We start from the raw sequence: 12,551 nt of genomic DNA on the forward strand, positions 1-12,551 counted from the left end.
GCAGCTGTGATTACAAAGGTGTAATCAATTAATCTTGCCTTGAAGGTAACACATCTCAACTGGTCTTGGATAAGTCAGCCAGGAAATCCTCTGAGCTCAGTAATTTCATGATTGAGGTTGCTCCTCTCAGCACCACTTCAGATACTTATGATGCTGGACTCAGAAGGCAACAAACACACAATAGGGTTAAGAGAAGTGCTATTTTTGTCCTGGCCACAAGATGGAGTACTCGTTCCTTTTGGTAGTTACACGTTTTAGCTCACGCAACTAAGGAAACATTTAGAGGAACGATAACTCACCATATACATCTAAGGACATTATTACAAATAGAAAATTATTAAAACACTTTGCAAAATCCCTTTTCAATAAACCTACTTTTCAAAACTTTGGCATTTAATCTTCTATCGAATTTCTAACCCTTCAGGACATTATTGCTTTCTATTTATGTCAGAAAGCTCCAACTCTGATTATTCCTTCCATAGCCCTGATCCTATTACAAAAATTTGCTTGGCTTTTGAGTCTTGTCCTGTAACAGCCCAGTGCCCAGGTCACAGTGTGCTAACTTTGCTTAGATCCACTTCATCAGCTCCTGTAGCTGAAATGTATGCTTTGGGTTAACACTTTCCTAATGCTCCCCTCCACTTCCAAGTTCACTCCTCTGCAATATAAACTTTATCATAAATGGCTAATAATGACCCTTTTACCCCATTCTCTTTTTGTTGTTATTGTTCATGATGACAGAAAGACATTATATTCTCCTCTTTATTTTTTTTTTTCAACCTTTGTCTTAGCCACAATAGAGATTGTTCAATCAAATCGGAGCAGGCTCATCCACACGCAGGCATGGTGAACCTCCTCTAAGGTGGGAAGAGAATACCTGCAACCATGGTAAGCACTGCTGAAAGGAATAAGAGGGGCAAACAAATGACTTGGAAGCATCAGCCAGACACTCTCGAGGCTACCTGGTAGCTGTAGTGTGCGGAATAATTGACCCACTTCCTGACGTCAGTCTTGTCTTCCACGGAGATGGATCGGACAGCGGCTTTGGAGGCAGAAGTTGTGGGCATGCTGAACTCGACATTCACGTGATTGGCAAATCTGGAAGGCACTTCCCGGTCAGAGCCAAGTTCAAGGTGGCAAAAGAAACAGTGGGGGTGACCAGAAGCTACGAAAAAAAGACAATTCAGAGATCAGGTTCTTTGGCAGCAGCGAGGAAGTGGAAGAGGCCGCCTCAATGACAAAGGGGGCCTGCAGAGGATCCAGTGCTGGGCAGGAGGATCTGCAGTGTGCCTCAGACCCTTTGGCATAGCACCACGTGACTATAGCAGCCTGGTATCCCAGCAAGAAAACCCAAGGCCTGAGAAACAGGTCATTCCACCTGCTCAGGCCAGAGTGATAGGTGAACACAGCTCCAGTACTAAGAAACAGGGGCTGCAAATGGGAAGAATGCAAAAAAGGGATGGGCACTTAGCACCTAATAAAACATCGATTGCAGCCACCTGGAGCAAAACTGCTTTCCTTTGAAAGATGAACTGAATTTGCTTAATAGCATTTCCTATTTTCAAAAGGCTTTTGGCATGTTTTGTGGGTTAATGATATAGGCAAATGACAAAGACCTTATAAACAGCACACACGTGTTGGGGAAGCACATGGAACACTGGACAGACCTCCGACTAGCAGAACACCTGGGTCTGACTTCCAGTTCTCCTATTAAGCAGCAGAGCTCCAGCCCCAAGTCCAAGTCCTTCTTCTCTCCAGGCCTCAATTCCTCACCTGTAAGTGGGGAGCTTGGCACTGGGGGGAGAGGTAGGAAAAGGTAGGCTGGATGGTGCCAGACCCTGCTACTCTTTAATTTTATAAATCTACGGGTAATTCTGTTGTACTTGGATGGCAAACTTAGGGTTTGGTTTTCACTTGAGAGTTATTAGATTTTTGAGGAAAAAAGAGTTAGAGCTTAGTTCTATGACCGTCGCCACTGAAACACTATCATTCATGTGACATGACAGGAAACATGTTAAGCACCCGATGCCTGATGACTGGTACTATGCTAAATTGCTAAGTCTTTTACACAGATCCTCTCACTGAATCTTCATTACAATTCCTTGAGGTCATAATAATATCCTCATTTTATAGATGAGGAAACTAAGGCTTAGCGAGGCAAAGTGAGCTGCCCCAGGTCACAACTAGAAAGTGGCAGAGCTAAGAAGTGAAGCCAGTAGTCTGACTCCAGAGTGTTCTTAACCACTTTGCCATGATGCCTCATGGTCCCCAAACCTCAAGACCACGTTTGCAGGGTGACAGGGATGGAGAAGGAGTAAGTTGCAAGAACCCCCAGATAGCAACTGGCTATGAATAAACAGCTTGAAATGACTTTGCCTTAATTATGTAACTGAAACAGCCCCTTAGTTATCCCAGTTTCCCCAAAGAAGCAATTTCAACGTTCTTTTTTGGTCTGGACAGGACTTTTCATCCTCAGAGAGTGAGCACATAACACACCCGCTCTCTAAGGAAAACATTACCAGAGTGAAGTATTTGTTTTGCTCTGTTTCACAAATGTAACATATTTCAATGGTTATTTCTAAAGAGCAATAATTGAAAAATTTGCACTTGTTTTTAGGAAAAAAATTTAAGTAAGGTATATATAATGGTAAAAACTAGATTATTTGAAAATGAATCCATTCACTTTTTAATTGTGTACCACAGATATAATTACACAGCTATCATTTATTGGGCATTTATTACAGGCCAGATACTGTGCTAAGCACTTAAAAGCATTATCTCATTACATTCTGAATGAGCTAGGTCTTAATAACCCTATTTTATAGATGAGAAAAATTTCTCTGAGAGCGTTAAGTAAATTGCCTGAGGTCACACAGCCCTTAAGTGGCAGAGCTGGAAATAAAACTCAGATATGACTCTGACTTCAAACTATTAATATGTCCTAAATTCTGCTCAATATATTGCTATGGAATTAGATCACTTCAAAGTGTACAGGACCATCTCTCAATTCAAGAGCAACCTGAGCAACTCTTTTTATCTAATTATCTTTATTTGTACATTGTTAGAATATTAAAAAATCATTTCTTTCTACAAAACTGATTCCCTCCTCTCACACCATCAAAGTGCATCCACAGCAAACTCTGAAAGCAGCATTCTTTCCTAGCATCAACTATTAGATGTGTAGGGGCTGCAGACAGGAAGTGCAATGCTGAAAGCTGGCATAGTTTAATTCATGGTAAATAAGCCCACCATTACATTGTCTTCCTTGAGTTGAGATGCAGTTGAGAAAATACAACATTAAAATTCAGAGTTTTACTTTCTATAAAAGGGTAATCATATTGAGATTGTTTTCTCTTCTCCTGGTCTAATGAGAACTAGAATTCCAGCAAAGAAAACTACCTATACAGGACAAAATGTTTTATTTCCTGGTGAATAATCAGCACCAGAAAAAGGTGCTACCAATTTCCTTAACGGGTATAGAAACATATAATTGGCCAGAAAAAGTATAAGAAGCCTCTTTTTGGGGTTTCACTATTAAAAATATATAACCATGACAGCAAAAGCAGTAATAGAAGTTGGATGTTTAGGTAAGAAATATCCTCAAATATCCTTATGTTGTCCTGTATTTCAAAAATCTTCCACAAACAGGGTTCCAGTAACCTGGAAATATATATGCAATACAGTATATAAATTACATTTATTGGGCCTTGAGCCTATTGAACACTCTCCACTGGGAAGCATTAAGAAAAAAGTATTTTCTGAAGGCTTGTCCTGTGTCCCCCATTTCTTCTGGTAGCAATCTTTCCCTTTCTCTTCTTTTGGGAAATAATCTTCCCCAGTGCTGCATGTCGTCTTGGTGGTCCTGTCATTCAAAATGCACTGCCCTCCCCTTGACTCCCCTTGAGCCAAGTGGCACAAGGAAAGAAAATAATATGTGGTGATTTGTCCCCACAACTGCATGATGAGGAGACATTCGTGAGTTTCTGTTACCAGAGCTATTCTGGTGTGATCCTTTCTGAAGTCTCTGTTCAACTTTTCCTTCAGTTCTCTGAGCTACCCCATATCCATAACCCATATCCATCCAACCAACGATCTGTGTTTTTTTATTTTTTGGCGTCTTTTTTTTGCTTAAAGTAGTCACTCAGTCTTTGCTGCTTTTAATAAAAAATCTCTCATACAGTACTTTTAAATATTTGAGAGCAATCACTTTGAAACAAGTGAGATATGTTTGTACATACCGGATAAACTATACATCTCTACTCTCACAGTGGGAATTATTTCAAGTTTGTGTCTATTTAGTTTCCCCTACTAAGAGGCAGCTGCGGTATTGGGAAAAAGCCCCTGAATGTGGCTGTGGAACTTCAGATGAGTCCTGTCACCTCCCGGGCTTTAATTTTCTCATCTGTAGATTGAACAGGTTTGACTAAGTTCTCTCCAAGGTCCCTTCTGTCTTGAAAATCCAGAAATTCCGCGGTTCTCCCTTTCCAAGGGCCTCTATGCCCAAGGACAATCCAGGGTGTCTCCCTTCCTCTTTCAAGTCAGATGGGGCCCCTGGCTGAGGTAGAGATCACAGTGCTATGGCCAGGAGAATACAGTGCTGACCTCAGGGGAAACGAACAAGCAAGCAGAGAGAGGAAGACTTTGTTTTAAAAATTCTGTCAGTTTAGAAATAGGGGGTAGCAAAGGCAGCCTCTAACACAGAGGTCCGATTGTCTCTTCAGCTTGCACTGCTACACCCAGCGTCTGACACAGAACGCCCTGGTGCGTGTCCACTCCCTGCACTGCCCGGGGAGCCGGCCCGATCGTGTTGCCTCTGGCCATCACATCGTATTACCTTCAGGATATGATAACACCACCACTCCACACTCGGAGCAGGAGAGGCAGACGCGGAACACACTGTTGGAATTTAATGGTCAGAATGGAAAAAAGGATAGCTGCGTAAGAGAAAGACATTTCACTCAAGAGCTTTTCCAAACCTTATTCTTTTTGCTCAGCTAGCATATCCGCTTTTGTCAACAGAAGAGCAGAATTTATTATAAACAAGAGAAAGGACTTAAAGGCTCACAGGAACATGGGCTTGTTGCCTGCCGTTGGGGTCACCCACACTTGCTCTGAGAAATAAGGGTATTAGTGCTGGTTTGACAGCTCCCTAGTCTTGTCATTTCGCAAAATCCCACCAGACTCCGGAGGAAAGTAATTGCCTTCTGGGCTCATTCAAGCACAAAAGCATCCCTGATAGCTGTCTAGGGCAGGTAAGCTTTTCTTTTCTTTTCTTTTCCTTTTTCCTTTCCTTTCCTTTCTTTTCTTTCTTTCTTTCTCTCTCTTTCTCTTTTTTTCTCTCTTTCTCTCTCTCTCTTTCTTTTCTTTGGTTTAAATCAAACATTCCTTCCTTTACTTTTTGTCTGATAGAATTTTGGCACTTTTAGACTTCCATATCCTGGCTGGATCTTCAGACTGATTGGAGGCCGTTTCTCTTTCCCATCCCCTATCTCTGAGCTTGAGATGTTTGAACGGACAGCCCTCGCAGTAGTAGCTAGGGTCATAAAATTAACTCCTCCATGTACTGTACATACGATTGACCATAAACTGGCCCTTTTTCCTACATCGAGGGAGAGTGAGAAAGATGCCTCTTCAGGACCCAGAAGCCTTCCAGAATCTGGAAATGGATCACTTCCAGCACCATAGCTAATACTTTAATGAGTCCCAAAAGAATAAAAATTCAGAATCTGGCCAAGAGTGGTGGCTCACACCTGCAATCCCAGCACTTTGGAAGGCTGGGTGGGGCAGGAAGATTACTTGAGCCCAGACGTTCAAGACCAGCTTGGGCAACATAGTGAGATCCCCATCTCTACAAGAAAATAAAAAAATAAATTAGCTGGACGTGGTGGCATGTGCCTGTAGTCCTAGCTACTTGGGAGGCTGAGGTGGGAGGATCGCTTGAGCCCAGGAGTTCAAGGCTGCAGTGAGCTATGATTGCGCCACTGCATTCCAGCCTGGGTGACAGAGCGAAACTCTGTCTCAAAAGGGGGAAAAAAGTTCAGAATCTGCCCTAGAGAGCTGTTTAGCAGCTCAGCTGAGAATAATAATACATAGTTTTATGGAAAGTGTGTGCCAATGAGGGGGTGAAAAGATAGAGTGAATCGGGCCACTATGCTCATTACTTACTTTGCTCTACTGTTTTTACTTTCCTGGTCCCATGCTCCCTCTGTCACTATGCCCTTCACACAAGAAAAACAAGCACTTCACCTAAGATGTGGAACCTTGATCCCAGCTGTTTGATTTTTTTTTTTTTTTTTTGAGACAGAGTCTCGCTCTGTTGCCCAGGCTAGAGTGAGTGCCGTGGCGTCAGCCTAGCTCACAGCAACCTCAAACTCCTGGGCTCAAGCGATCCTCCTGCCTCAGCCTCTTGAGTAGCTAGGACTGCAGGCTCGTGCCACCACGCCTGGCTAATTTTTTCTATTTTTATTTGTATCCACGCAGTTGTTTTCACAGAAGAGAAACCACTACCCACCTGAGTTTTTATCGGGCAGCCGGTTTATCCTCCACACAATGGAGTTGAAGGCATGCTCGTACTTGGCCGTTCCCAGCGTGACCCTCATGACAGGCTCAGAGCCAGAGACACTACTGGAGCCAAAACTCGCCCCCCGGTTCACTTTGGCTTTTAAAGACTTTTCCCCCAGGACACTTTCCCTGCGGAAGTTTTTCACCCACTCGCTGGGCACAGGGTAACGGACCATCACATTCTCACAGGGAACCTGAGTGAGGGGGTCGCGATTAGAGGAGAAGCCAGTTGACATCCTCAGCCAGCTCTGCACCTCCACCTCCGCCCCGTTGATACTGGCTGCCGTCCTGAGCGTGAAAGGCAAGGTCTTCTCAGCAAACACTGTCCTGAACCGCATTAGCTCAAAGCGACAGGCGTCCAAAGGGTTGAACAGAATAACCCGTGAGTTGTTGAACACATCCTCGTCCACACACCCATGAAAGCGGCACTCATGGAGCTTGATCCACTTCGTGGTGGTGGTGGGCATGATGTCCTGCCGTGAAACTATTTCGTTCCCTTTGACGAGGACGTCATTGAGGCCCAAGCGGCACTCTGCGAGCCCTGAAAGGAAACTCAGAATGTGGATCCGCGTCAAGACGTGGTGCTGGAGAATCTGGTTGTCTCCTTTTCTCACAATACCAGAGAATTCATCTCTGACATCCACTGTGATCTCCTCTTCAAGGTAGTTCAAGCCAACTGTACTCAAGTCCATGGACAACACTGGGAGAGCCATGAGATGGTCCTGAACTGCATGGATGAAGCTCAGGAAGTCATCGTAATTGGTGGTGCCCAGCTTGATCACTTGTTCCCTCTCTGCTGTGTGGGCCACAGCAGGTTTGGGCTGGTATTTCTTCTTCTCCTTGTAGGTGACACGGTCTATCCGCAAGCTGTGGATCCTGCCATTCTCATCATAGTTCTGAAGCCGGGGTTCTGAAATCTCATGGCAGATCTCCAGCTTGAACTCACGGAATGGTTTTTCTAGGCCCTGCTCATAATACAGCTGCAGGTAGCCACTGTCTGTCAGTTTGATGAAGATCGGCCCCCAGTGCCTGGAGGACATGATGTTTTTCTTCTCAGGGATCCTCAGCATCATTGGCCACCCATCCCTGGGCTGGCATGGTGCTGACCCAGGCGGGTGAGCATCTAGTTCAACCCAGGCTACCGGGTCATCGTCAGGTAGCGTCGCACTGCCAAAGTGATCAGGATCATCAATTTGGAGTTGTTTGAGTTTTTCAACAGCATCAGAGTGTGACTGGCTTTTGCTTGAGTCATCAAAACTGATGGCATCCTGGTAGATGACAATGAGGGAATCTCTTTGGCTTTTGCCTGTGGTACTAGAAATGGCACTGTTTTGGGAGCGCCTCTCCTGCTCCTCAAAGAAAGCACTGAAAGGGTTGATAGGGGAGGGCTGTACATCCTGCAGAGTCTCATTCAGGAAAGGGTTGGTTGCCCTCCAGGGAGGAGCCTCGGTTACAGAAGGTGGACGGTTTAAGGAGGAAATGTCCAGCTTCTGAACTTTGGAGACATTCATCAAAGTGCTCTTGGGACGGTCCCTCTTCTTAAATGACCCTGTTGAGTCATACGGTGCATCTGGGATCACAGACGCACCAGGTGGTGTGTTCGGCTTCAGAGGGGAGGTGACTGGTGGCAAAGGGCAGCTGACTTCATTGTCATCAAAAGTGACCCAGCTGGGGAAACGAGCAGAGGTCACCGGAGGGGCAGGGTGCCCGTTCATGGCTGGACTGCTGGCCTGCCAGCCGATGGCCTCCATCTCTACCTCTTCATCTTCCTGGAGCGAAGAAGAATTGTCTAAAAGGAAAAGGAGAACACATGAGGGGCTGCCGTTCAGGGGTGCTAGATGTAACGGAAACTGAAATATGGGAATGAGGGATTACTAGAATTTTATCTGGACTCCAGTAAATTCCAAAGCAGCTCATTGCCTGTCTCAAGTGCTTAGTCTGGGCACAGATCTCATATTTTTGTAATGAACACACCAGAGGTAGCTCATTATGCATTAAGTACAGTAAGAATACAATGGCTGCATCGATACAGAAGCACTGATTGGCAATACCAAGGTCCCTTGCAATTTAACTCTGTATATTCTACCTTTATTTTATAGAAGTTTATGGAATAGATGTTTTCTGTACTTGGCTCTAAGGTATATACTCTTAATTTTTAAACATTAAAAATTGCCTCCTACATAAAATGATATAAGCTGATCTCATCAAAAGAACCAAATTATCTTGATTGTAATAACATCTTGGAGGTATTTTAGCCCAAATATGATTAATAAATATTAAAGGCAAGAGGCCGACATCCTTAATATGTAATAAGTGAATAAGAAAAACCCAAAAGCTCCCATAAAAATATGAGCAAAGGAAATAAACAGACAACTCATCAAACTAAAAATGTCTAATAAGCATGTGAAAAATATCCAATCTCACTAGTAATACAAATGAAAATTAAACAAAAAAATCAGTAAAGATTTTAAAAGATCTTAGTACTCAATCAGGGTAAGGGTGCCAGGATAGGCACACTCAATGTGACCTTAAGGAGACTGTAAGTTGCAAAAAATGCTCTGAAATGAGATTTGGCAATTTATATTAAGGGTCTTAAAATGTTTCATAAACAATCACTTAGTAATCCTACCCTAAGGAAATAAAATTGTGAACCAAGTTTGAAAAGCAGAGATGTCCATTTTAGCATTATTTATAACATGCAGAAAATAAAAGGAAAGATTTTAAATATCTAACAGATGAGCGTTAAGAAATTGAAGCACACAGTGGAATAATATCCAGGCATTAAAATGTTTACAAGTATGCACTGTCATGTGAATATGCTCATGATAGTATCTTTTTTTCTCCAAAATACTTCTCTGTCTTAAAGTTTATTTTATGATAAAAAGGTTATTAAAAACAAAATTCCACTCTAGCAGAGCCTTCAAGGAAGGAGATATAAGACTTGAGTTTTGATGAGGAAAGATCCAACCCTTTTCAGTAGCATAAGGACCCTGGGACTGTGGGAAGGGAGGGGAAAATGAGGTCTTTGGCAAGGAGACAGCACAGACAACAAATGTGTGGCATTGTGTAGGTACTCAGTAAAGCTTTGTTGATTGAACGAGTGAGGCAAGAAACTCTTTGGAGTAGCTCTTCCATTCTCTAGTCTCTGGAAGAAGGTATATGGGACCTCTGCCACCAACCCACCCACTGTTCCCACTGCCGGTCATTTGAAATCAAAGGGAAAAGGATACTCAAATGATTGAGCTTTCTGGCCACCTCTCTAAGCCTCATGTACATCGCATCCAACCACACCAAATCAGCAGTGTCACACATAATTGCACATGTAATCACACAGGAATGGGGTGGCTGGCTTGTCATCCGTCTTTCCAAGTAATTTATTCAAATAGGTAGCACTTCCCTCAACCGAAGATGTCAGTTTGAAAATGTACACTAAATGTACGAGTGTGCATATGCACATATCCATACCCACCCCAGAAATATAATGAGCAAAGAGTATTTTCCATATATACAGCATCACAAAAAGATTCCAAAGCATTTTAAAATTAAAGATGAGAATCTCCCTCAAATTAAGCATGAGTCCACTTTTGTAGACGTGTGATTTATTTTCTGGAAAATAAAGGGAAAATGTCAGGAAACAAACTAGGTTTGTAGTATTTATATTTTATTTATCATTTTCTTTTTTAAGACAGGGTCTCGCTATGTTGCCCAGGCTGGAGTGCAGTGGCATCATAGCTCACCGCAAACTCCCACTCCTGGGCTCAAGCGATCCACCTGTCTCAGCCTCCGGAGTAGCTGGGACTACAGGTGCGTGCCACCACTCCTGGCTAATTTTTTATTTTTTGTAGAGACTGCGTTTCACTGTTGCCCAGGCTGGTTTCAAATTCCTGGGCTCAAGGGATCCTCCAGCCTCAGCCCTCAAAGTGCTAGGATTACAGGTGTGAGCCACCACACCCAGTCCTTTTAAAATTATTATTACCATTATTTTTGGAAGTCTAAAGGGAACGTGGTGGCCCTGAGTAAAATATAATCACTTCCTTGGAAAAGTAATTGAAACTCCATAGAGAACTGGGAAAGGGTTGCATCCCAAAACTCATCAATTTCTAATGAGGCAGGCCGGGCGCAGTGGCTCACGCCTGTAATCCTAGCACTCTGGGAGGCCGAGGCAGGAGGATCGCTTGAGGTCAGGAGTTCAAGACCCTCCAGCCTCAGCCCTCAAAGTGCTAGGATTACAGGTGTGAGCCACCACACCCAGTCCTTTTAAAATTATTATTACTATTATTTTTGGAAGTCTAAAGGGAACGTGGTGGCCCTGAGTAAAATATCACTTCCTTGGAAAAGTAATTGAAACTCCACAGAGAACTGGGAAAGTGTTGCATCCCAAAACTCATCAATTTCTAATGAGGCAGGCCGGGCGCAGTGGCTCACGCCTGTAATCCTAGCACTCTGGGAGGCTGAGGCAGGAGGATCGCTTGAGGTCAGGAGTTCAAGACCAGCAAGAGCGAGACCTCGTCTCTACTAAAAATAGAAAAAAAAAAAAAATTAGCCAGTCAACTAAAAATAGAAATAAAAAATTAGCCAGGCGTGGTGGCTCGTACCTATAGTCCCACTACTCGGGAGGCTGAGGCAGGAGGATCTCTTGAGCCCAGGAGTTTGAAGTTGCTGTGAGCTAGGTTGATGCCACGGCACTCACTCTAGCCTGGGCAACAGAGCAAGACTCTGTCTCAAAAAAAAAAAAAAAAAAGAGAGAGCTTTTGTAATGCAGTGTTTCCACCCAAACAATCCTTATTGGTCCACCCCTTGCATCAGGGTTATCCTCTTTGCCTTGGAGATCATTACTATTCCCTAGTTTAAAACCAGCTGAAGTCCTTTTCCTTTGGAGAGTGGCTTTCCACCAAAGCTGTTTGTACATTGCTGCCAAAGGATTCCCTTCTGTTGGGAATCTTGTCCCCAAAATAGCACTTCTCATCTTCTTCTCCTAAGCCAAAAAAAGAAGGGGGGGAAAAGGCCTTGTCTCTACTGAAGATCATTTTCTTACAATAAATTCCTTTTCAAATTAAGTAATTTAAAATCACACCAAGTACCAGACAGTTTTGAAGCATTAGACTCATAATACAATTTAAGTGAGGTATCTTTAAATTTGGAGGGAAATTTTTGAATTAATTTCTAGAGATTCTATTTTCTTTTTGACAGCCATTAAAAAATAGCAAAAGACTTTGTTACAAATTCTCTTTCCCTTGACAGTTTCATGTCTGATTAATTATAATTGTTTTAAAAATATATCTTTTGGGAAGGTAATGGGGCATAGGTCAAATTTCTGAAGTTGAGAATTTGGTTTTCTATGAAATCATTTATAAAGAAAAAATATCTTAAAAACATAAGACACTTTTACTGATGAAAAGCAGAAGTGGTCCATAGTTCATATGAACATACAGCATTTCTTGAGGTGAACCCAAGGTCTGCCAAATGCTAGTTTTAAAAATGATCCCTTATTAACATCGACCTCTCTGTGAGCTCTTAATTTTGCTTCCTTTCTCACTTGACTGAAAAACTTCAATTGTTTTTACAAGTTTAGATTATACATCTTCTGAGCCCCTTTTTATTAAAGAATGTTCTTTGGATTTTCACATATAAAAAAACCAAGTTATCTGTACATAAAATTCCTGAGGGAAAACATTTGCACTATATGTGACAAAAAGTTAACATCCTTAATATATAAAAAGAATGTATCCTTAACAAAAATCGATACACCCCCACAAATAAATAAAGAGAACAGACAACTCAATAATTAAGAAATATAAATGTCTAATAGCTGTTTGGGAAAATGAATTTAATCTTATAAAACTATGAAACACAATTCTCCCAGTATCAGAGAGACAAAGATTTAAAACAAATAACCATTATTGGTGACGGGTGAGGAAATTTACACTCTGCTGAGTATGTTAATTTTTTTCTGGAGGACAATTTGAAAATTTGTATAAAAGTCTCAAAAA

At 42.4% G+C, this 12,551-nt stretch overlaps 1 protein-coding gene across 1 annotated transcript in view; it reads right to left on the minus strand.

Annotated features, from left to right (window-relative positions):
* Positions 1 to 815: 815 nt before the first annotated feature.
* STON2 (stonin 2) overlaps positions 816 to 12,551 on the minus strand; it is a 158,197-nt gene continuing 146,461 nt past the window's right edge. Inside the window, exons 4-5 of the mRNA XM_012656120.1 lie at positions 6,512 to 8,350; positions 816 to 1,165 (exon numbers count right to left, since the gene is read on the minus strand). Of these exons, the coding sequence (XP_012511574.1) occupies positions 939 to 1,165; positions 6,512 to 8,350 (2,066 nt within the window). The 3' untranslated portion in view covers positions 816 to 938. The remainder of the gene's footprint in view (positions 1,166 to 6,511; positions 8,351 to 12,551) is intronic.

The sequence above is a fragment of the Propithecus coquereli genome, unplaced genomic scaffold (assembly GCF_000956105.1).
Source record: "Propithecus coquereli isolate 6110/MARCELLA unplaced genomic scaffold, Pcoq_1.0 Scaffold5, whole genome shotgun sequence".
Classification (NCBI taxonomy): domain Eukaryota; kingdom Metazoa; phylum Chordata; class Mammalia; order Primates; family Indriidae; genus Propithecus; species Propithecus coquereli.